The sequence below is a fragment of the Mobula hypostoma genome, chromosome 2, assembly GCF_963921235.1.
Source record: "Mobula hypostoma chromosome 2, sMobHyp1.1, whole genome shotgun sequence".
In the NCBI taxonomy this organism is placed as follows: domain Eukaryota; kingdom Metazoa; phylum Chordata; class Chondrichthyes; order Myliobatiformes; family Myliobatidae; genus Mobula; species Mobula hypostoma.
This window is the reverse complement of record NC_086098.1, coordinates 127,822,296-127,848,401: the sequence shown is the minus strand read 5'-3', so window position 1 is coordinate 127,848,401 and position 26,106 is coordinate 127,822,296. Positions and strand designations below refer to the sequence as shown.

Here is a 26,106-nt window from a genome sequence, read left to right as displayed (position 1 = left end):
GTCAGTTGTTGAGGCAGCTCACCATGCTCATCTTTGGCACCTGTATGATTGATGCCCTTTTGAAGTACGTGACAACCTCTAACTGCAGCAGTCAGACATTGAAGATCTCATCGATGCTCGCACTGGTGCATTCTTTTGGGTTTAAGCTGCAAAGGTGTCCAGTGCTGTCCAATAAGTCATACACTGCTCACATTCAGTGGACTTTCTGCATGTAAGGGGATACACAGGTAAGCTGTGGTTTGTAGGGATTGCCACTCTGTTAGCTCTTTGTGGGACATGCATACATAGGTGAAGATATAAGAGGAGGAGTCCATTATTTTTAAGGAAAAGTGTGGATTTCGTGGAGCTCACACGTTATGCATTGCAAATGATAGCCTGATTATTTTTCACATTAGTGTACACAAATATTGACTCATGACATATTATTTATTGGCCAGGTGCTTTTATTTTTCTAATCCTGTTAAAGGGAGAAGCTGGTCAAATTCCAAAAATAATCTGGAAAATAGCCAAGTATTTATAATCGATTCTGAGTAGAATGTGGAATGTTAAGCTTTGGAAAGAAAAGGGCAGTATCGTATTATTTACCCACTTACTTTTCTTATCCCAGAGTTTGGTGAAAGAGTTGCAGCGGTGTAGACCGGGCTTGAATATAGAAAATGATGTCTCACTCCCTGATACTAATGAAGATGTTGTCAACGACGCAGAGATAAAATTAACAGAATTATTGCAGCAAAGAGATAATGAAATTAGTATCCTTTTTATGTTTGGATTAATCTTCTTGAACTAACAGTTATTTTGAATGATTTAAAACTATCTTTGGCTCTTTCCTTCAGTGACACCATCTAAATGAAGGTTGATATATTGGTTATATTATCACATGTACCATGGTACACCAAAAAATTTGTTTTGCATGCAATCTATGCAAATAATTTCATTAGCATAAGGGCTATAAGACATAGGAGCAGAATTAGTCTATTCGGCCCATGGAGTCTGCTCCGCTATTCGATGATAGCATTACATCAGTGGATTGAGGTAATACGAAATCGATAAATTCGTAAAATGGTTTATTATTGTCACATATACCAGGATACAGTGAAATACTTGTCTTGCATGCCATTCATACGAGTAAGTTCATTACAACAGTCTGTTGAGGTACTTACAAGGTAAAACAATGCAGGATATGTCTTTCACACAGAGGGTGGTGAGTACCCAGAATATGTTGCCAAGGCTTTTGGACAGATACCTAAATGTGCAGAGAATGCAGGGATATTGACATTGTATGGGCAGAAGTGATTAGTTAGGCACTTAATTACTCTTTAATTAGCTATGGGCCCAAGGGCCTGTTCCTGTGCTATACTGTTCAATGTTATATTTTCTAGCTGCATACAAATCTCGAGGGAAAGTCATACTAAGGCCATATATAATTACTACAAAACACCCTCCTTGTATAGTTGATTTTTTTCACTATCAAGGGCAGCATATTTAACCATGTTGGAATATTATTGCTGTATTCTAAGTGGCAATCGATCATGTATCATAACATTACTGCTGCTTCAGCTTTACAGTACTGTGCAAAAATATATAGGCTCATATATAGCCAGAGTGTCTTAAGATGTATGTGCAATACTGTATTTGTCATCATGGAGTGGAGAGAGAGCTTGTAAATCTGGCGGAAGCAAAGAATGTTGGGAGTGATGAATGGTGGAGCATCACGGGAGAGGTGTGGGAGAGGTGTGGGACAGGTGGCAGAGAAAGAGTGCCGGGGCGGGGGTGGAGTGGGTGCAGACACTCCCAGCCCCGAAACATCAGGCAAAGTCATTTGATTCCAAACAATTGGTTTATTGATCATTACAGAATGTCTCCCTGGTGCTTTCCACTCCCTCCCTTCTCCCTTCCCCTAAACCATCCATGATTCCCCTCTCCCTGCACTCTCCCACTCTCTGTCCACAAGAGAGGAAGAGATCAGAATCAGGTTTATCATCACTCACATATATCATGAAATCTGTTTTCCTGTATGGCAACTGTACAGTGTAAACATAAAATTACTATAGTACTCTGCAAAGGTCTTAGACACCCGAGCTATATATTTACATCTTAAGATTTTTGCGCAGTACTGTATATTTCCACAACTAATATTCACACAGAACACAATCAAGTATCTTCTAAAAGTCTTCATAATATCCATTGAATGTTTCCCTGTCTATTATGTTAGCGGTCGGTCTGTTCCTAGTCTCCTGCTTTTCAGTGAATAATTCCCTGTAACATGTTCGATGTTCAGTTTTATTTTGTTTATGTTCCCTTGTGCAGAATGTTATATTAAAAAAAGCCTTCTGGACACCATAAAGCTAATGCTTATTAAATAACACTGCATGTCTTTTTAATGACTTCATCAACTTAACGAGTCCGAATTGACCTTTAAATATCCATACTAACTCTCTTCTCCACTCATCGTTCAAGTGTTCTGTTGCTGTACCATTATTGATAAGTTTCAATAACTTTTCCACAAATTATGTGAGCCTTCATTCAACTCAAACACGGGGAACTCTGCAGATGCTGGAATTTCAAGCAACACACATAGCCAGGCAGCATCTATAGGAAGAGGTACAGTCGACGTTTTGGGCCGAGACACTTTGTCAGGATTAACTGAAAGAAGGGATAGTAAGAGATTTGAAGGTGGGTGGGGGAGGGGAGATCCGAAATGATAGGAGAAGGCAGGAGGGGGATGGATGGAGCTAAGAGCTGGAAAGTTGATTGGCAAAAGGGTTATAAGAGGACCATGAGACAGGAGGCCTAGGGAGAAAGAAAGGGGGAGAGGGGATGCCCAGAGGATGGGCAAGGAGTATAGTGAGAGGGACAGATGGAGAAAAAGGAGAAAGAGCGAGAGAAAGAAAATAAAAGATTAATAATAATAATTAATAAATAAATAACAGATGGGATACAAAGGGGAGTGGGGCATTAACGGAAGTTAGAGAAGTCAATGTTCATGCCATCAGGTTGGAGGCTACCCAGACGGAATATTAGGTGTTGTTCCTCCAATCTGAGTGTGGCTTCATCTTGACAGTAGATGACATATCAGAATGGGAATGGGAGTGTGGCTTCATCTTGACAGTGGATGGACATATCAGAATGGGAATGGGACGTGGAATTAAAATATGTGGCCGCTGGGACCTTCAACTCTGCAGGTTTCTGGGTCCCCCACCTTTGTGGCATCAATTTTTTTCAATTTAGTATCTAAAGCTTTACCAAACAGTGATTAAAATATTTGTAGTTTACTAGGAATATTTCAGGTTGTTCTAGGTTCTTTATCATTGCCATTTTCTTACTTAAATATAATCAACTTTTTCCCATGTCTTATTTTTAGTTTTCTTGTACTAATGACATTTCATCCATTTCCAGTATTGTTGAAACGTATAGAGTAGTCATTTAAATTGCCAGTTCCTTCAAATACAACAGTTGTCCTCCTTGATTGAATACTTTAGATATTTTAGTGAACATGTTAAAAAAAGAGAAGAAGAGGGCACAGGATGCCATCAGCAAAATAAACTTAGACAACTATAAGAATATACCTCCCTCTAGTGCCCAGTCCTCAAAGGAGCTCAACCCAAGCCATCAGTCAAAATGCCTTTCTGAAGTTAGATCCACCAGTAACACAAGCTCCTCAGGATCTGACTCAGCCTTCATTTGCAGGAGAATAGGTAAGTGCCGTAACATTTGATTGTGTTTTTGAAAATAGTTGTTTGTTAGTTAATTTTGACAAGCATTCTTCACATTTCCATCAATTAATTTCATGGCAATACTTCGTGGTATCTGACTGTCCATTACCCATTACTTGGTGACTACCCAACATAAGCTTCTGAGAGGCCTTGACAGGCTAGATGTTGGGATGTTCCCACTTGGGGGGGAGGAAGTCTAGAAGGAGGGGCCATAATCTCAGAGTAAGTGGCTAGCTACGATACTAAGTTGAGGAGTAATTACTTCTTTTGGAGAGTTTGAACCTTTGGAAATCTACTCTGGAGAACAGTGGAGTTTGAAGCATTGTGTTTTGGAGATTAAGGTAAATAGATTTTTGATCTATTGGGGATTGGACAGCTAAGTGCAATTAAAGCCAAAGATCAGCTCAGCTGTGATCTAATTGAATAGCAGGCTTGGAAAGTGGCATTGATTACTATTCTCCTAATTCTTAAATTCAAACTTAATTTTTCACTGGTGTGAAATTCAGTTTGCTCATTGAAAAATGCAGTGGATCTGAGTAGTATGATCTAGAATGCATGTTCAAAGACTGCTTTTTAAGTAAATAATTCAACAATTGTTGACTGTTTTCTAATCTTAATTCATTAATATATTTATTTTGTTCTGAAGAAAGTGAGCCAGTTACAAAACTAAATTACTGTACCAGCTGATATTGTTGCTTTCAATGGAATATATTTATGAATAAACTAGTAAATAAACATTGGTGATTTTGAGTATAATTTCTCAAACTCCTGTAAGTATGAAAAACCTGCTGGTTTAGCCACAGCACAAAGTCTTAATAACTAACAATTTTGTTCAATTTTTCTTTTGGTAAATTGGTGAAGAGTGAAGGTGAGTTTAAGGAAATCTTTAATGAGGTGAACAAACAAGTTGAATGAGGCCCCTTATCAAAGCAGAGTGTCTGAAAAAGCTGCTTCATTGAAGCTCAAAATGTCTGTGCAAGTTTGGTGTCATTTCAAGAAAGGAAATGAAAAAAGTGCAAATAAAGGAAAGAATGAGTATATCTAAGAAATGCCATTTTACTGTGTTTAGGAAGGATCTTCCCATCTACATGTAGCCCTGCTTCTGCACCATCTAACAAAATGACACTTACTTTAGGTTTTCTATGTTTCTATGTTTCCCATGCCATGGGCTTTCCATCAATCCTCAGGAATCCCCAGAACAAGCTCATAGTTACTGGGAGGAGAGCTACCAAGGCTACGGTTGAAGACACAAGTTAAATTAGAGGTCCATCCAATTCTTAGTGTCCTTGCAATACTTTGTGTCCCTACATCAGGACGTGAGCCAGGGACTGGGCCTGTTTGATATGTTTTGAATTATACTATTAATCCAGCAGTTGGATCAAAATTCAGTAGATTCAATAACAATACTTTTGCAGCAATGTCTGCTGGGGTTTAAGAATATGAATTAATACTGCCTTTACAAAGTGTAATTAAAATGGGCTATTCCAAAGAAAACCATATACTACAAACAAACAAGCTGTTTGGTATGGATGAACCTTATGTTTATGCTCTACACAAACTTCCTTCTAATGTCCGTTCATATCACACTACCCAAGTATTAAGTGATTGTTTTTTCTGTGTTATCTTTCTCAACCTCTCTTGGTGGAAATAAATTGTGATTCCATCACTCTTGAATATATTAATTGCTATCCCTTTCATAATTGCAGCTTTGTACACACTTAGTACAAACATTTTCTTCATCTCTACCTCTTCAGATCCATTAAAGTGAAAATCAGGAGGAAGAGGGTCATAGGTTTATTCAGGATGCAGTAAGCCCTTTGGCCCAACTCATCCATGCTGACAAGGTGCTTTCCTGAACTAGTACTATTTTCTTATATTTGGCCCATATCCCCCTAAACCTTTCCAATCCATGTACCTATCCAGAAGTCTTTTATACAATGTAATTGTACTCACTTTACTGTTTCCTCTGGTAGCTCATTCCATATAACCACCACCCCCTTTGTGAAAAAGATGCCCCTCCAGTGCCCTTCAAACCTTTCCCATTTCATCTTTAACATATGCCATCTAATTTTAGACTCCCCTACCTGGGGTAAAAGACTGTGACCATCCACCTTACCTGTATCTCTCATGAGCCTCTATAAGGTTTATAAAATCATAAAGCAGCAGTTTCTGAATCAGCTGAAAAATATGCAATCTGCTGACTCATAAACAGCCTGCTGCCTAACACAGTAAATATTTATTTGAAATGAAATTAATTCTTAATCCAACAGTGAGTAGAAGGAATATAAAGTAGTTATATATGGGAGGAGTAATACTGTAAGCTGAAGTCTATCAGAATAACTTGTTTCTATTGTCTTTTACTGTATTTACCATCAAGTTCTGTCTCTTCTCTTTTTCCAGGCTGTACAGACTTGTTTTCTAGATAAATTAGAAATTAAATTAGAAATGAAATTCAGTAGGGAGAGATTTAGAAAGTGCCCAGAAATTAAAAATCAGTTAAAGTCAAAAATATTATGGAACATAGTAGGGTATGGCTAGACACATGGTGCCAGGGAAAAAAATTTTGGATTCTTGGGACAGTGATACTGGATCTGAAGATGGTGAATCTTGTACAGTCCAAAAGTATCGTACCTCAGCATGTTCAGAGCCAATACCTTTTTGTGGAGGTTTCACTGCTTCTAGATTTGGAAGGAAGACAAATAGGGTTGGAAATGGAAGGCAAAGATTAGGAAGGGGTTTCAAAGGCAGAATAAACAATGGTTGAGAAATAGACAATAAGTTTAGTTATGCTTAATGATATATACCTAAATATAAGGATTGAAATGAGTTAGGTAGAGGAAATAAAAGTACAGATTGTCATGTTTCAGTATCAATTATACATATTATTGATTCATGGCTTAAATATGGATAGGAATAGCAGTTTAATGCTTTTACGAGTTCTCAGATGAGATAGAGGGATTAAGAGAATGAGTGGGAGGAGTAGTTGGTAATATTGATTAAAGGAACAATCGAGGTGGTGAAAAGTGATGATATACGTAAGAGATAATCAAATGAGGCCATGTCAGTTGAACTAAAACGCTAGAAAGGCAAACAGACCATTGGGTGTGAACCTGATGAAGCCCGACAAGGTGAGATGAGGCTTTGGACAGCTTAGGGGAATCAAGCTAGGAAAATGGAAGAAGTATCAGTATTAGGCTACGCTTGTGCTAATAAGTTGTATCTGAGCTAAATTTAGCATAATGTGGAAAAGGACACTTTGCATGGCAGTCGGGAGCCAGGTTTGATACTGCAGAAAAATAATGGTGTACAGGTCCATTAGACAGAAAAATGTCAAATGGAATTCAATCCAGAGAAGACTGATGCAATTAATTTTGTGAGATGCATTTACAGGGAGATACTCATCAACTTGGTGGACACTGAGCGCAGTGGTATTGCAGGTAGCGCTGCCACCTGACAGCTCTAGGTTTGATCCTGGATGTTGGTGCTGTCTGTGTGAAATTTGCTTGTTTTTGCTGTGACTGTGTGGATTTCCTCTGGATGTTCTGGTTTTCTCTTGTATCCTAAAAGCATGGTTGGTTAGTTAATTGGCCTCTGTAGGTTACCCTTGTAATGTTATGTCTCAGTCACCTTGATTATACAGTCGGACCCAGATAGCAACTACCTCGTTTTGGCCACATTATTTTCCCTTATAAGAGAAGTTCTTTTTTTGTTCCACCTATCACTTTCCCCCACCTCTTGGCTACTACAGCTAACCTGTTTTTCTTTTCATTCTTAATTCTGATGGAAGATCTCAAATCTGAAATATTAATGCTTCTCTTTCTATGGCTGTTCCCTGACCTACTAAGATTTTCTTGCAGTTTCTGTTTAGGATATCCTGCATCTGTGTTTCTCTTTTTGTTTGTCTCTAGTATGAGTGGATGGTAGAAGAATAAGAAAGAAGTTGATGAGCATGTACCTCTAAGAGGACCACACCTTGTTGTGGCTTGGAGGCTTGCGTGCTTCAATGGCCCAGAAAGCTATGTTGGCTGGATTCAGGGCTTTATGCTTTGGCTCTTGGTAGGGTCACGCATGCCAAACAGGTCAAAGGGTAGAGGCCAGACTAATAGTGGTCCATCAGTCCTCCAGGTTTGGGGGTTCCGCTCAGTGCTAGCACTAACGGGTGAAACAAAATTGTTACAAAAACAGCAATGAAGAATCATCCTACATCTGAGTGGCATTCCTGAGTCTCCATCCAGGACTTGCATGACTGAGAGTCGTGAACACCAAGTGGAGGCTACTGATATGAAAGAAGCCCTGAACACACCAGAGATAGAGGACCTTAATTGCTGCCCTAAACACCAGTGGCAGTAAGTAAGTGATAAGCATGCGGGAAAGACTAGATTGAAAGGAAATAGGACTGATGGGAGTATTCTGAAAGCCCAGCATGGATTCAATAGGCTGAAAAGCCCTCTTCTTTGTGATAAGGTAATATGTTAAATAAATGCAAAAAAAAAATAAGATGAGGAGGAATTGCAGGACCTTGCAGCCGCAAAATTGGAGTCGGGATTCTAAACTGTGGTAAGGCTAATTTTAATAGACTGTGAAGTGACTTAGCAAAAGTATTCAAGAAATAGTTTCATGAGGTGAATCAGTCTAAGAGTAATTTAAGATAGGGATTCAGGGGCACTGTGTTCCGAGAAATAAAGCAAAAGGTGGTTTTGTCAAATCTGGAAGCTGAGATACAAAACAGGACAGGGCAAAACAGAGAAGGTACACTGTATGCTAGAGTTTTAATATTGCAGAAACCCTAAAAAGTGTATTAATAGTGTAGGAGTGAATTTAAAAGGAAAAGTATGAAACCCTAGAGAGGGCGTAAAATCCAAAGTTTTTTATATATAAGGAGCAAGAGGAAATAGTGTTCTTGAAGTTACAGCAATGGAGGCCAACATCTGATATAGTCTGCATGGATTTTAGGAAGATGCTTGGCATACTTCATAATGGTGGGTAAAAACATTTAAATCTTAAGGAGAATAGAAAATTTGATCTGCTTAATCCGTGGTAAGAATCAAAGGAAAATGGTCAATTTATGACTAGAAAATCAATGGAGTTCAAACTATACAGCAGTCAATCAATTGCTTATTAATAGGTGAACCGTTTTGCTCAATCATAGGGTAAGTCGATTGGGCCTCCTGTTTGCAGAAGGCACTCCCTTAACAAAACTCAGTAAAAACATTTAATAATACTACTCATTTGTAGTTCTTGCTTCATGCTTACGTAACAGTGGATATTACTGATTATTACTTAAAAGTAGGGATCATAGATAAGAAGATATGCAGACTATAGAAATTCACAGAACAAACTTACTAAAATGATTTCAGGGTGAGTGACTTTAGTTGTGTGGATAAACTAGAAGAACCAGAGGTTCAATCACAAACGAAAAAATCTGAAGATGCCAGAATACCAAACAACACACACAAAATGCAGGCCAGGCAGCATCTATGGAAAAAAGTACAGTTGATGTTTTGGGCCAAGACCCTTCAACAGGACTGAGGTTGTTCACATAAGAGCATAAGAACGTGAGAAATAAAAGCAGGAGTAGGCCATCCGGCCCACCAAGCCTGCTCCGCCATTCCATAAGTTCATGGCTGATCTGGCCATGGACTCACCTCCACCTACCTGCCATTTCCCCGTAATCAAAAATCCATCCAACCTTGTCTTAAACATTGTCATCAAAGCAAACAATATAGTGAGGGGTCAGACAGAGGTATTTAAAACTGTGAAGGGTATAGACAGATTAGATAAAAAAATTATTTTCCATTGGCAGACAGATCACTGACTGGGGATGAAAGTGATTGGCAAAAAAAAACATACTGATGTAAATAAAAATAAATTGACAGTTTGGTAGGATCAGGAATAGATATGAAGGTAGAATCAGTTGTAATACTGTGAATGAATAAGTAACTGAAAGGAAAGAATTTGTAAAGATATGGAAAGAGGGCACAGAAATGGGACTGGAGGCACAAGAGACTGCAGATGTTGCTATTTATACAAACAGTCTGCTGCAGGAGCTCAGCTGGTTGAAAAGCATCTATGTGAGGAAAGGGAATGTTGATGTTTTGCATCAAAACCCTGCAGCAGAGTGGAGAGATGAAACAGGAGCCAGAGGTCATTGTTGGATTGAAGAGGGGTGAATGATGACATCTGCCAAGTGGGGGAGGGAAGGGTTGAAGTTAGGAGAGAAGAAATAGTTGGATGATAAATGAAGGCAGACATAAAAAAAAGAGGCAAATTGAGATAGATAGGTGGAGGTGGTGACAGAATGGTGAGAAGCAGAAACTTAAAGGCTACTTTTTATGGGGTTTGTTGTTTTACTCTTGTATAGAGCCTCAATCAACTAATGAACTGAATGACCTCCTTCCATGCTGTAACCATTCTATGGTACTCAATGAGGACATTACAATGTAGAGAAAATTTCAAGCAATAAGAGAAAAAAAGCAAGGTGCAAAAATTTTGTATTGGTTTGGTTAGACTACATTTGGTGTATTTTGTACAGGTCTGGCCACCACATGACAGAAAGGATGTGGAGGATCACAGGATCCTGAAGTCTTACACCTCCAGTTTAAGAACAGTAACTTCTCTCTAACCATCAGTCTTGAACCTACCAGCACAACCCTAGTCACTACAGTTTCGCGATACCATAGCCACTTTGAACCTATTGCACTAAAGCAGTCTTCGTGTTTTTTTAAATGGTGTTCTTTTCTGTAAAAATTGTGCATGATATATATTTAATTTATGTTTTTCTTGTGAATGTTGCTTCTATGGCGCCATGTGCTTGTGATGCTGCTGCAAGTACTTTAGCTTTGATTTTGACTGTACAGTTTTGGGGAGAATGCAGATGTTCATCAAGATGATTCCTATATTAAAGAATATTAGCTGTCAGGAAAGGTGGACATACTTCAATAGTTTTCTCTGGAGCATCGGAGAGTAAAGGGGAGACCTGAGAGAAGTGTGTAAAATTATGAGAGTCCTAAGTAGGGTAGATAATCAAAGGCTTTTCCACAAATATCAAATAATAGAGAGCATAGGTTTAAGGAGGATAGAAGGAGATTTATGAAGCAAGTTTTCAGGGGGAGTGGTTGAAGCAAATAATATGGCAACGTTTTAGAGGCATTGAGACAGTTACATATAAGATAGTAGGATATAGACCATGTGCTGGCAGAGATGGAATTATTTTACATTGGCATCATGTTGGCTCCAGGGTGACCAGGGATGGGAGCTCAACGTTCAGGGATATTCAATATTCAGGAGGGATAGACATGAAGGAAGGGGAGGTGGGGTGGCGTTGCTGGTTAAAAAAGAGATTAACGCAATAGAAAGGAAGGACATAAGCCGGGAAGATGTGGAATCGATATGGGTAGAGCTGCGTAACACTAAGGGGCAGAAGACGCTGGTGGGAGTTGTGTACAGGCCACCTAACAGTAGTAGTGAGGTCGGAGATGGTATTAAACAGGAAATTAGAAATGTGTGCAATAAAGGAACAGCAGTTATAATGGGTGACTTCAATCTACATGTAGACTGGGTGAACCAAATTGGTAAAGGTGCTGAGGAAGAGGATTTCTTGGAATGTATGCGGGATGGTTTTTTGAACCAACATGTCGAGGAACCGACTAGAGAGCAGGCTATTCTGGACTGGGTTTTGAGCAATGAGGAAGGGTTAATTAGCGATCTTGTCGTGAGAGGCCCCTTGGGTAAGAGTGACCATAATATGGTGGAATTCTTCATTAACATGGAGAGTGACGTAGTTAATTCAGAAACAAAGGTTCTGAACTTAAAGAAGGGTAACTTTGAAGGTATGAGTCGTGAATTAGCTAAGATAGACTGGCAAATGACACTTAAAGGATTGACGGTGGATATGCAATGGCAGGCATTTAAAGGTTGCATGGATGAACTACAACAATTGTTCATCCCAGTTTGGCAAAAGAATAAATCAAGGAAGGTAGTGCACCCGTGGCTGACAAGAGAAATTAGGGATAGTATCAATTCCAAAGAAGTAGCATACAAATTAGCCAGAGAAAGTGGCTCACCTGAGGACTGGGAGAAATTCAGAGTTCAGCAGAGGAGGACAAAGGGCTTAATTAGGAAGGGGAAAAAAGATTATGAGAGAAAACTGGCAGAGAACATAAAAACGGACTGTAAAAGCTTTTATAGATATGTAAAAAGGAAAAGACTGATAAAGACAAATGTAGGTCCCCTGCAAACAGAAACAGGTGAATTGATTATGGGGAGCAAGGACATGGCAGACCAATTGAATAATTACTTTGGTTCTGTCTTCACTAAGGAGGACATAAATAATCTTCCAGAAATAGTAAGGGACAGAGGGTCCAGTGAGATGGAGGAACTGAGTGAAATACATGTTAGTAGGGAAGTGGTGTTAGGTAAATTGAAGGGATTGAAGGCAGATAAATCCCCAGGGCCAGATGGTCTGCATCCCAGAGTGCTTAAGGAAGTAGTCCAAGAAATAGTGGATGCATTAGTGATAATTTTTCAAAACTCGTTAGATTCTGGACTAGTTCCTGAGGATTGGAGGGTGGCTAATGTAACCCCACTTTTTAAAAAAGGAGGGAGAGAGAAACCGGGGAATTATAGGCCGGTTAGCCTAACGTCGGTGGTGGGGAAACTGCTGGAGTCAGTTATCAAGGATGTGATAACAGCACATTTGGAAAGCGGTGAAATGATCGGACAAAGTCAGCATGGATTTGTGAAAGGAAAATTATGTCTGACGAATCTCATAGAATTTTTTGAGGATGTAACTAGTAGAGTGGATAGGGGAGAACCAGTGGATGTGGTATATTTGGATTTTCAAAAGGCTTTTGACAAGGTCCCACACAGGAGATTAGTGTGCAAACTTAAAGCACACGGTATTGGGGGTAAGGTATTGGTGTGGGTGGAGAATTGGTTAGCAGACAGGAAGCAAAGAGTGGGAATAAACGGGACCTTTTCAGAATGGCAGGCGGTGACTAGTGGGGTACCGCAAGGCTCAGTGCTGGGACCCCAGTTGTTTACAATATATATTAATGACTTGGATGAGGGAATTAAATGCAGCATCTCCAAGTTTGCGGATGACACGAAGCTGGGTGGCAGTGTTAGCAGTGAGGAGGATGCTAAGAGGATGCAGGGTGACTTGGATAGGTTGGGTGAGTGGGCAAACTCATGGCAGATGCAATTTAATGTGGATAAGTGTGAAGTTATCCACTTTGGTGGCAAAAATAGGAAAACAGATTATTATCTGAATGGTGGCCGATTAGGAAAAGGGGAGGTGCAACGAGACCTGGGTGTCATTATACACCAGTCATTGAAAGTGGGCATGCAGGTACAGCAGGCGGTGAAAAAGGCGAATGGTATGCTGGCATTTATAGCGAGAGGATTCGAGTACAGGAGCAGGGAGGTACTACTGCAGTTGTACAAGGCCTTGGTGAGACCACACCTGGAGTATTGTGTGCAGTTTTGGTCCCCTAATCTGAGGAAAGACATCTTTGCCATAGAGGGAGTACAAAGAAGGTTCACCAGATTGATTCCTGGGATGGCAGGTCTTTCATATGAAGAAAGACTGGATGAACTGGGCTTGTACTCGTTGGAATTTAGAAGATTGAGGGGGGATCTGATTGAAACATATAAGATCCTAAAGGGATTGGACAGGCTAGATGCGGGAAGATTGTTCCCGATGTTGGGGAGGTCCAGAACGAGGGGTCACAGTTTGAGGATAGAGGGGAAGCCTTTTAGGACCGAGATTAGGAAAAACTTCTTCACACAGAGAGTGGTGAATCTGTGGAATTCTCTGCCACAGCAAACTGTTGAGGCCAGTTCATTAGCTATGTTTAAAAGGAAGTTAGATATGGCCCTTGTGGCTACAGGGGTCAGGGGGTATGGAGGGAAGGCTGGGTTCTGAGTTGGATGATCAGCCATGATCATAATAAATGGCGGTGCAGGCTCGAAGGGCCGAATGGCCTACTCCTGCACCTTGTTTCTATGTTTCTATGTTAGGCACAAGCGTTGTGGGCCAATGGTTTGACCAAAATACCACCAACTCACAAATTTTGCTGGTTCCATTTCCCCTCTTTAGTTGTTTATCTCAACAAAGTCAAAGTATTTATCTTCCTTTGGGTGTATATTTTCATTGATATTATGGAATATATTGCTGATAGGGAAATGTTAAGAAGTGATATTTCACTTGGTATTGCTTTAACTAGTTGTAATTGCCTTTTGAGGCTAAATCTGTAATGAAATAGCTAATATTTCCAGGGAGGATACAAAGGAAAATGACTGCAGTTTAGTGCCATAACAGAAATGTGATAAAAGAAAAATAAGGTGTTTATGCTCAGTAATATCAAGGGCCAAAGGTCAAATGAAGGCTTCATGAAGGAAATAACAAACTGTTTCAAGAAGAATATTTAGTTTATAAAAATAAGCAATTACAGAAGTGAATAATAAAGAAGTTACACCCTGTTCTTTTCTTTACCCTCAACATTTGCTAGTCATTCAAAACCTCTAGGCATGGACATCTTGTGCACAAGAATTTATTGTGTATGGCTCAGATTTATACTTGGGTTGAAATATAAAAGGCACAGACTGTTCAGTATTCTCCAGATTCCTGTTTCTCAACTGCAACTTTGATATTTTTAATCTAAACAAATCTGCAGCTGAATCGGACAGTTTCTGCCATCCCAAGTGTGTGCACAGTTTCTGATTCTTGAACCCAGGACATACAAAGTTTGCTCTGTCAAACAAATGCTTCTTGTAAATGTTATACTGATTAATCTTTTCATGCCACGTTCCATCACACAGGGACTCTAAAAGGAGATGTCCTCCTTTCTAGAAGAAAGGGGCTTTCTTTCCTCCACCATCAACACCTCCCTCAACCGCACCTCTTTCATTTCACGCACGTCTGCTCTTATCCCATCCTCCCGCCATGCTACCAGGGATAGGGTTCCTCTTGTCCTCACCTACCACCCCACCAGCCTCAGCATCCAGGACATAATTCTCTGAAACTTCCGCCACCTCCAACTGAATCCCACCACCAAACACTTCCTTCCCCCCCACTTTCTGCCTTCTCCAGGGATCACTCCCTACGCAACTCCCTTGTCCATTCATCCCTCCCCACTGATCTCCCTCCTGGCACTCATCCTTGCAAGTGGAACAAGTGCTACACCTACCCCTACACCTCCACCCTCACTACCATTCAGGATGCCAAACAGTCCTTCCAGGTAAGATGATGCTTCACCTGTGAGCCTGTTGGGGTCACATACTGTGTTTGGCGCTCCCACTGTGGCCTCTTGTATATCAGTGAGACCAGACGTAGATTGGGAGATGGCTTCACCGAGCATTTGCGTTCCGTCCGCCAGAACAAACAGGACCTCCCAGTGGCCACCCATTTTAGTTTCACTTCCCATTCCCATCCCGGTATGTCCATCCATGGCCTCCTGTTCTGTCCTGATAAGGCTACACTTGGGTTGGAGGAATAACACCTTATATTCCGTTTGGGTAGCCTCCAACCTGATGACACGAACATCGTATTCTCAAACTTCTGGTAATGCCACCTCTCTTCACCATTTCCTATCCCCTTTTCCCTCTCTCACCTCATCTCCTTGTCTACCCATCGCCTCCCTCTGCTCCTCTCCCCTCCGCAACCCACTTTTTTCTTTCTTGCGTGGCCTTCTGTCTCTTTCACCAATCAACTTCTCAGCTCTTTACTTCATTCCTCCTCCACCAAGTTTCACCTATCGCCTGGCGTTTCTCTCTCCCCTCCCTCCACCTTTCAAATCTACTCCTCAGCCTTCTATTCTCCAGTCCTGCTGAAGGATTTCGGCCCAAAACATTGATTGTGTTTTTTTCCATAGATGCTGCCTGGCCTGCTGAGATCCTCCAGCATTTTGTGTGTGTTACTCTAGAACCCAGCTCATGATGTATCTGATGTTACCTGTGTAACAAACAGATACGTTCTACCGCCTCTATTTTGTTCCATTTGATTTTGTTACTAAATGCTCAGACGGTGACAAAATGTGCCAGATTTTTGTTTGGTTCAATCCCCAGGCGTAAGTGAGATAGAAGTGCTACCCCTCTACCGATCGTCACATGCATCTTTCAAGCAGGAAATAACAACATTCTCCCGAAGAAAATATGACTGTATAAAATAATGAGTTACAGAAATGAATGAAGAAAATTTAGCACCTTGTGTAGGGGTTATGTATCTGCTTTCTGCCCATTGGAGCCATGTATCAACTTCCTGTTTATATTGTATTTTGTGTAACTTTTATTGTGATATTCTGTCACGTGGACTGGGGTGTGGTAGAAGCAAATGAGTAGAGTTACTTATTGTGACGTCTCATACCTGAAGAAGGATTTCGGCCCGAAACATCAACTTTATTCATTTCCATACATTTGCTGAGTTCCATAGATTTGCTGAGTTCCTCCAGCATTTTCTGTGTGTTGCTTTGGATTTCCAGCCATCTTCAGACTTTTCGTGTTTATAGTTAAGTATTCTTGCTTTGTCTTAGTTAGTTATTTAGTTTAGTCTCGTGGAGAGGGGTTAAAGTGCAGAGAAATTTTATTGACCACTTAAATACAGATAGAATACTAATTCTGATAATTGCTATCTTTGTCACTTCCATAATTGAATCATTATTGAAACACCAATTGGAATGCTTAGTTAAGCTAATTACGCTATTATACCACTTAATATTGCTAGTTTAGTTTTGTTAGTTTTTTATTGCTGCAAGACCATTTGTCTTTGCTGGTTTCATAATAAAAGATCGAACATACCTTTCTCGATTCGGAAATTCATTATTTGTAAGTGCGTCATACAGTGTCAATTACCCTGGCTTAAGGCTGATTTATACTTGTGCGTACTAGTTTACACCGTAGCCTACGCAAGTGGGCTATGCCGTTTGAGCATTTATACTTGTGCGTTGGTGTGTCTGCATCGCTCTGCAATTCACCGCCAAAACACTAGTTGGCGGTGGGGTTTCTATGCCACTGTGTTGAGTTTCTTCGTGTTGAGTTTCAACAGGACGAAACTCAAACTTCAAACAATGGTAACTGAAACTGAAGGAGAGTGAATTTTCTGTATGTACAGTGTAGTGTCATTAACAGAATAGGGAATTTTGAGCCAAAATTGATTTGTTAAAAAACAAATCGGCACGTACACGCATGCGCACACACCTGCCCGTGCAAGGCTTCATGGTCATGGTAGTGCTTCTCGGGGTAAATAAGTTTAAGGTGAGCGCCTTTTTCTGTAAAAGCGAAAATCCTCTTTCCGTTAATGAAAACAGGTACTAATGTAGGACTTTCGTAAAAGCGAAATGTGTCCTCCATAATTTCAGAGGTCTGTAAAGCTTTATGGAAAGCATTGCAGCCAGAGTTGCTACCAGGCGGACCAATCACAGTTGTTTCGGTCTGCGTTGCTGCAACGCGTAGTTACATTTTGGGAGAGGTGCGCGTTAGGCTACGGCGTAGAGTTTGTGTAGAGTACAGCGTAGGGTTTGCGGCCATGCCGTACCTACAGCGTCGATTTGACGCACAAGTATAAATCAGCCTTTAGTCTCTCAGCGGCTTTGGTTTGTTTTCAAGTAACCACTACATTTCATCATTTAAAATTGTTATACCAAACAAACACCAGTTTACAGTAAAGGATTGCCTTGAAGCCATTGATGAAATTGTTATTGTAGCACTGAGAACAACACTTCGGAAATAGGAGCAGCTTGCAATAGGATTATCTGTGACCTTTTGTTCATTTATGTTGTGTGTTTGTGGTTTGATCACAGTTTTGAAAAGTTAGCACTGCTTGCCCACTGGGGACTGTTGCTTAATTGTGTGCTATTTGCCTAAGGGTTCATTGCTTTGTTTTATTGAAGTGTGGAAATATTCCAGTTGCTGACATTTGAATTGAAAGGTGTTCAGGCAACACCCACAAAATGTTGGAGGAACTCAGCAGGCCAGGCAGCATCTATGGAAAAGAGTAAATAATCAATGTTTTGGGCTGAGACCCTTCATCAGGACTGGGAGACTGTTTACTTTTCCATAGAAGCTGCCTGGCTTGCTGTTCCCTTCAGCAATTTATGTATGTTGTTTGCATTTCTAGCACCTGCAGATTTTCTTGCTGTTTTTTAAGTGTGGTTTATATGTGTGGATGTGCAGACAGTTTGTTGACTACGTTTATGGCATTGAATGTCATTGGTGTTGTGGGCAAACAGTTAATTGTGAGTTGCACAATGAGAGAAAGAAACATGAGTGTATCAAAGCATGGGATTGGTGCCAATAACCCTGCAGTTGTTGCTTGCAAAAGAGAAATGAAAGCTAAAGCTGAGGCCAATCCAACTGAAAGTCTTCAAAAGGAGTATGAAACAAATGTGAACTAGGTTAAAGGTTTAATTTCACCAATTAATGATATTATGAAATTTATAAAAGAAGACTTACAAGAAGAATCTCATCTTGAGCACTTGACTAATCTCCGTGAAGCTGGTGCTAAGAAACATCACATGCTAATTTCATTTCTTGCCAAGAACAACCAGAAAAATAGAACCAATACTTTTAAAGCATTCATCACTTTTGCTGTTAATTCATAGAAGATATGAAGCAAGGTCTGATTCAAACAATATACATCAAAGGTTATGTTGCTGCAACAGATAAATATGGGTCTCATATTTTATCAGATGATATTTTTCAAATCCCAAAGCATATTTTGACTATGCATACAGCAGAGCACCACAGGGTGACGTAGACCCGCAAGACAAGGTGTCAAATGTCAGTGCTCAAAGTTCTGTGGCAGGAAGAGCTTCTTCAGTGTCTAGTTTCTCCTCTGCACTCATTGAAACAGAGGCTGATTTAACTGCATGAATCGCACGTCAACAATTATTGAAGGACAGACGTGCTGGAAGAGCAAGAGGAGCATCTACAGGAAAGGAAGGAACAGCTCAAGCTGGAGGAATAAATCGCTGCACATATGGCTAAAATTAATGTGCTCAGAACTTCAAGTGTGAAGAGTGCTGAAAGTGTGCCAGCAGGACAGTCATATGGTGTGAGTTCCTATATTGTTAAAGCACAGAGAAAAACAAAATCACCCAATGTCAATGCTGATTTATTTGTTCCTCAAATGTCTGTGAAACACGAAGAAGACCCCTAAATGGTAGTTCAGAGTGATTACTCTCAGCCTGCACTAATGAGGCACTCTGAACTTATGTCATATCGTGTAGCACAAAGTGCTCATGGGGATATTAACCTACCACATGGAAACACTTTTGTTTAGATCTTAGTGGTGAAATAGTACTATTGATATTACGAAGAAGCAAACTGAAATAGCAACCTCATTGGTACAATAACAAATGCATTTCATCTTTGCTTAAAAGAGAGATTAAAATCTTTGATGGAGATCCACTGCAGTACCATGAATTCATGGTGGCTTTTGAAAACAGTGATGAAGGCAAGACTGACAGCTATAGTGACTGCCTCTATTACTTTGAACAGTGCACTAGAAGCCGCACTAGAGAGCTTGTCAGAGGTTACTGGCACGTTGTCCTTAAGAAAGGTTATCTAAAGGCTAGGGCTTTACTACAGGAACATTTTGAAAATGAACAGAAAATTATATCCGCCCACTTGCAAAAGGCTCTTTCTTGAGTTCCTATCAAATCTGAGTACATGAAAGCTCTTTAAAACTACAGTCATTTTCTCAGAGGCTGCGATAATCATATGAGCTGGGCATGCCTGCTAATATACTGTATCAATTGTTATAAAGAAATTGCCCTATATTCTTTGGGATAAATGGAGAATGGTAGTCTGTAAACTGTAAGAAAAGCACAAACATAAGATTACTTTCACTGATGTTGATTTTATAGAAAGGCAAGTAAAGATTTTTACACATCCAGTGCTTGGGAATATGCAGGATGCTATGTCACCAGCATAAAGCAAAGGCATAAACAAAACTAAGTCAAAATTTTGTTCTAAGGCTAAAGGAAGCAACTTTGCCACTACCGTGGCCACTATGAGAAGTAAAGCTAAAATTGAGCCTGGAACTAATGGAAGGGAAATGGTCTCGTCAGCCAAAAGAGTTTGTCTATTCTGTGAGGGTGAACATACATTGGATTCATGCCCTCAGCTGGATAAAAGGGTTCATAGTGTGAAGATTGCCTTCCTAAAAGAAAATGGTGTCTGTTTTGCCTGTTTTGGCTTAGGACACATCAGCAAAAATTGCAGGAAGCATATTTCATGTAAGGTATGCAGTGGCATGCATCCCAGTATACTTCATATTCACTCTAGTGAAAAGAGTGCAGAATCACAGCAAGCCGTAAAAGAATGAGACGCAACAGTAAGTAGTGGCCTGGTATCTAATGGTCTTACAGAGGCTGGCAATCGTGATTGTAAACTTTTATTTCCAGAACGTGAAATCTAAGACAGGAAACAAGACAGTGGTTACTTATGCTTTCCTAGATCAAAGAAGTACAGCAGTGTTCTGCACAATGGACCTTACAGGAAAAAGGACAGGCAGTCTGTGACGCACCATGGGTCCAAAGAAGATTGTGAGGAGCTACATTGTTTCAGGACTGGAAATGGCTTACTTAGATGATAAAAACTATTGTGAATTACCTAACACCTAACATACGTAGGAAAGTGTGCCTATCCACAAAGGGAACGTTCCACACAGAATGACTTCCCGGGATGGTCCCATCTGAAGCATGTCCATTTGCCAAAGATTGGTTCAGAATTTGAGCTGCTGATAGGGACAAATGTGCCTAAAGCATTGGAACCATTGCATGTGATAATCTGTGTTAATGATGGACCCTATATTGGGAACAATATTGGGTTTGACTGTGAATGGACCATTGAAGGGAGACCATGGCGATGGAAGCAGTGTGCACAGCCAGAGATGACAGTTAATAGGATCTCAATTTTGAACTTGGATGAGCTTTAACACTGGAAGATTGAATAGTGTGCTCTAATTCTAAGGAAGAGGCTTAAGAAGGATTTGTCAATTTACATTGACTACACAGCATTTATCATCTCCAAAGACTATGCTAAAAGAATGCAACAGAGGATCTGGAACACAGTGATGGAAGTGTCTGATATATTCCACACCATGGTGTTTATCACCCTAAAAGAGTGAAAGTTCATGTTGTGTTTGACTGTGGAGTGATCTTTCAGGGAATATCACTTAATGCAAACAACAGGAATTCTGCAGATGCTGGAAATTCAAGCAACACACATCAAAGTTGCTGGTGAACGCAGCAGGCCGGGCAGCATCTCTAGGAAGAGGTACAGTCGAATTTCAGGCCGAGACCCTTTGTCAGGACTAACTGAAGGAAGAGTGAGTAAGAGATAATCTCTTACTCACTCTTCTTCAGTTAGTCCTGACGAAGGGTCTCGGCCTGAAACGTCGACTGTACCTCTTCCTAGAGATGCTGCCCAGCCTGCTGCGTTCACCAGCAACTTTGATGTGTATCACTTAATGCTCAGCTTTTAGAGTGACCAGATCTTACTAGCTCACCGATTGAAATCAAAAGAGATTCAGAAAAGAACCAGTGGTGATCATGGCAGATACTCAATCAGTGTTTCATCAGGTTGAAGGAGCAGTAGAAGATGCAGATATACTAAGGTTTCTTTGGTGGCCTGATGGTGACCTCAGCCAAGACATGGTGGACTTTAGAATGGTGGTACATCTCGCTGGAGCAACTTCATTACTGAACTATGCCAGTTTCACTCTTATAACATGTGCAGAAGACAATGAAGATCAGTCACCCATGAGACAGTGGATAACGTTTTGCATTGCTTCTATGTTGATGATTGTCTTGTATCAGTGCCCTCTGAGGAAGAAACACTGTCTCTCCATCATGACCTTGTATCGATTTGTGCTAGCTGTGATACCAGAAGAGTGAAAAAACTTAGGATTTGGATTTGGAACAAGATATTTCTTCAATGGAGAGAGTACTGGGTGTGCAATTGTGCATTCAGTTTTATACTTTCAAGCTTAAGATCACGATCCAAGACAGACCACTCACCAGAAAGGGGCATCCTCTCCACAGTTAGTTCCATCCATGATCCTATAGGAATCTTGAGTTTGGTGGTGCCATTTGCTAAGTAGATCCTACAAGGTCTACATAAGAAAGGGCATGGCTGGGATGGAGACTATACCAACTTCAGTTGCTCATGAGTGGACAACCTGACTGGAAGAACTCTGCCAGTTGGAAGACCTCAAAGTGGCTAGATGCTTGAAACACCTGGATTTTGGAGAAGTCACTGCTGCACAATTGTGCCACTTTACAGATGCAAGTGTAGATAGAGCATGGAGCAGTGACTTACCTGTTGTTGCACAACACACACTCTCAGGTGCACAGTGTTTCTATCATGGGAAAATCTAGGGTAGCTCCATTGAAGTCAGCTTCCATCCCTCATTTGGAGCTCACTGCTGCTATAATGACAAGCTGTATGGACTTGTTATGAAGGAAGGATTTGCACGTGCTGCTTCATGACTCAACGTTTTGGACTGATAGTACTTCTGTGCTGATGTACATCAAGAGTGAAACTTCCTGGTTCTGAACCTTCATTGAAAAGAATTTACAGAAATTCTTAATGTCTCACAGGCATCTTAATGGAGGTGTCTAAATACTATAAGCAAATTGGCAGATGTAGCTGCGAGAGATTGAAGGGGAAAGCATTCCTGAAGAATGAGACATGGGTGTCAGGGCCTCAGTATCTTCCTTTCAGCGTGAAAGGGAATAGCCTATGAATCCCATTCTTTCTGGAAAGCTTCTGGTAGATGATCTGGAAGTCAAGAAGAGTGTTACAATGAATGCTAATGCAGGTTTGCGAGAAGGTGGACATGGTAACACGTACAATCCATCACTTCTTGACTTGGACCTGTGTCAGGAAGACAGTGGCCTAGATTCTTAGAATGCTTGTTTCTTAATCAGAAGAGGGAGCAATTGAACACCACTCTTGCTCAGTCTGACTTGGATAAAGAACAACAGTATTCTTTGTTGAGAAAGTCAAATGTCTGATTGGCCAGGTTTGCCTCTCAGTGGAGGAGCTCAGAAAGGCTACACTGGAGATTACTGGGTTTTGCCAAGGAAAGAGATTTCCAGATGAATTCTCAAATTTGCAAAGGGGAGAACATGTGAAAAGAAACAGCCATATTTTCAAGCTCAATCCAGTATTTGAAGCTGATGTCTTGAGAGTTGGTGAACGGCTTAGTAGGGCAGCCATACCTGGAGAGTCTAAACATCCTGTTATGCTGGCAAAAGATCTTCATATCTCAGACATCATTCTGAGGCATGTGCTTCAAGAGCTGGGACATGGTGGCAGTAACCACATGTTATCCAGGTTGCACCAAAAATACTGGATTTCTGGTGCTAATACAGCTATAAGAAGAATTCTGTCTGTGTATCGTCTGTCATTGTTTGCACACAGCTCCAGGATGCCAGCACATGGCAGATCTACCTTTGGACAGGATCTCTCCAGATGAACCTCTATTTACACATGCTGGAGTGGTCAAGGTGGTGCCAGCGAACAATTCCTCATGTGACATCTTTCAGATAGCCAGTCTCTTCAATTATTTCATTTCCTCTTTGTCTTCTGCTTGTTCTTTTTGTCTTTATTGTGTTGTGGAAATTGTTGGAGCCCATGATGTGTAGTTCAGAATTTGATCGAATGTCGATCTAGTTCTCTGCTGAGTCCGGAGAGCTGCCTTGTGGAGAAGATCAGAGTCGGGAACCCAAAAAGGACTGAGAACACAAGCTGACTCGTGGGAAAGACCGGAGGAAGGACGTGGGGCTACGAATGACTCTATTTTGAAGCAGCGAGGTGAATGCGGAGGAGGTCAGTGGTCGCCTCAACAGAGGCCACAGAGTCAGTAGCCAGGTTGGTGGCATTCGTGTTCAAACCCATCAATGTGGTTGCTCTTCAAGGAAGGACTGAGTTTGTGCGGCTGCTCTCCTTGAAAGCTGACGGAAGGATGTTTTTGATATTCTGAGGTTTATGTGATTATCGGAATATACTTTCTGTTGGCCTCCTTCAGTTTCCGGTGTTTTTCTTTCTTGTCGCCAGTTGGTGGGTGGACAATATGTTTTGTTTCATGTGAGGAAGTAGTTGGGGATTTGGGGTCTAATGTTTGATCTTCTTGTTGGTGTTTTTCTCTGTGAGAGAATCTGTTTTTGTGTGTGAGAGAGAGCGGGCTGGGGATTTTGATGCTGTTGTCGCTGTTCTTTTTTGTGAGGAGGGGCTGGGGATTTGATGTTATTGTTGAAGTTTTTGCAAGGGAAGGGGTGGGGAGTTTTGGGAGTTGGTGAATTTTGTTTCCTTTTCTTTTTCAGGTCAGGGAAAAGTAATGGCTTTTGTTTTCAACAACCACCATGTGTTTTTCTGTTATTCATGGCTATCTGGTGAAGGCAAATATTAGAGTTGTATTGTACATACATACTTTGAGAATAACATGTACCTTTGACTTTTGACCATTGGACTACTTTGGACCTTTTGAGGTGAAGAGCAGGAGTACAGTGAAGAAGTATGGGGTCATATTTATCTGTCTAGTTATATGACCTGTTCACATCGAAGTGGCATCTTCTTTAGAAACAAATTCCTTCGTTAATGCACTTCGACACTTTATAGCAAGACAAGGTCAGGTTCGTGAACTGCGCTCTGAAAATGCGACTGCTCTAGATACAGCTCTAGAAGGTTTGACTTGACTTACTGACTTTGTAAAGATTGGTGGTAAAGGTCACTCTGTACTGGGCTAAGTGCAGGCACCCTCCGGCATAGTTTGCTGTTACATGATACGATTGGAAGAAGGAAGAAGAAAGAGGACATTTGTTTAAATGTTAGGATGTTTGTCCTTGAAAATTTCATGTCTCTTATTTTAGTAGTAGTTGTAATTATTATAGTGTAATAATTAAGTGAGTGGGATGTAAGAGCCATGTATATTTTCGGTCTGTTTGAGTCATGTTGAATTTTCTGTCTGAATTGTATTTTATGGTGTATTTATTATGATAATCTGTTAAGTGGGTTGGGGTGTGGTAGAAGGAAATGAGTGTAGTTATATATTAACATACACAAAATACTGGAGGAACTCAGCAGGCCAGGCAGCATCTATGGAAAAAAAGCATAGTCGAGGTTTTGGGCTGAAACCCTTCGGCAGGACTAGAGACAAAAAGCTGAGGAGTAGATTTGAAAGCTGGGGGGAGGAGAGAGATAAACACAGGGTGATAGGTGAAACTTGGAGGGGGAGAGATGAAGCAAAGAGCTAGGAAGTTGATTGGTGAAAGAGACACAAGGCCATGAAAGAAAAAAAAAGTGTGGAGGGTAAAGGAGCACCAGAGGGAGGCAATGGGTAGGAAAGGGCATAGCATAAGAGGCAAAAGGGGATGGGAAATGGTGGGGGGAAGGGCAAGTATTATTGGAAGTTTGAGAAATCGATGATCGTGCCATCAGGTTGGAGGCTACCCAAATGGAATATAAGGTGCTGTTCCTCCGACCTAAGTATGGCCTTGTCACCACAGTGGAGGATCCATGGATGGACATATCGGAATGGGAGTGGGAAGTGGAATTAAAATAGGTGGCCACTGGGAGATCCCGCTTGTTCTGGTGGACAGACCGTAGATGCTCGACGACCCGGTCTCCCAATCTACGTCAGGTCTCAGCAATATACAGGAGGCCACAACGGGAGCACTGAACATAGTATATGACCCCAACAGATTCACAGGTGAAGTGTCGCCTCCCCTGTTATCCAACTGTTTTATGTGTTATTTGGCATAATTTGGTAGGTTATTTTTGGGTCTGCGAATGCTCACAAATTTTTCCCATATGAATAAATGGTAATTGCTTCTTTGCTTTACGACCTTCCAGCTTACGAACCGTTTCATAGGAACGCTCTACCTTCTGATGGCAGGGGAAACCTGTACTGATATCGCTAACATAGTTACTTCACTAACTAAGATGGTTTTGAAATGCCAATTGGAACACTTAGTTACACTGATTATGCTATTATACTGCCTAGTCTGCTACTGTAGTTATTAGACGCAAGTTATACTGTTATATTGCAAATTTAGCTTTGTTATTTTTTTATCACTATAAGATCGTTTGTCTTTGCTGGTTTCGTAATAAAGGATCAAATGAACCTTTATTGATTTGGAAATTTGTTATTTGGAAGCGTGTCATACAGTGTCGACTACACTGGCTTAGTCTCTCAGCAGTTTGGGTTTGTTTTCAAGTAGCTGCTATACCTTGTTCTTTTCCTTTCTTGCAACTTTTGCTGATTATTCAGAAACCATGGCGATCATTAGTCTTAGAATGTATAGTGTTTTGATTCAATTGTAGTGAAGAATATAAAGAATATAAGCTTACCAAAATGATCCTCCTGTCTTATTTTTTTTACCTTTAT

General features: G+C 40.7%; 1 protein-coding gene across 5 annotated transcripts in view; it reads left to right on the top strand.

The window, feature by feature from the left end:
- Positions 1–26,106, top strand: part of kif6 (kinesin family member 6) — a 611,249-nt gene that overhangs the window by 220,452 nt on the left and 364,691 nt on the right. For all 5 annotated transcript variants that reach the window (XM_063040644.1, XM_063040642.1, XM_063040641.1 and 2 more), the window contains 2 exons: positions 608–749; positions 3,480–3,695. In XM_063040644.1, coding sequence (XP_062896714.1) covers positions 608–749; positions 3,480–3,695 — 358 coding nt within the window. The remainder of the gene's footprint in view (positions 1–607; positions 750–3,479; positions 3,696–26,106) is intronic.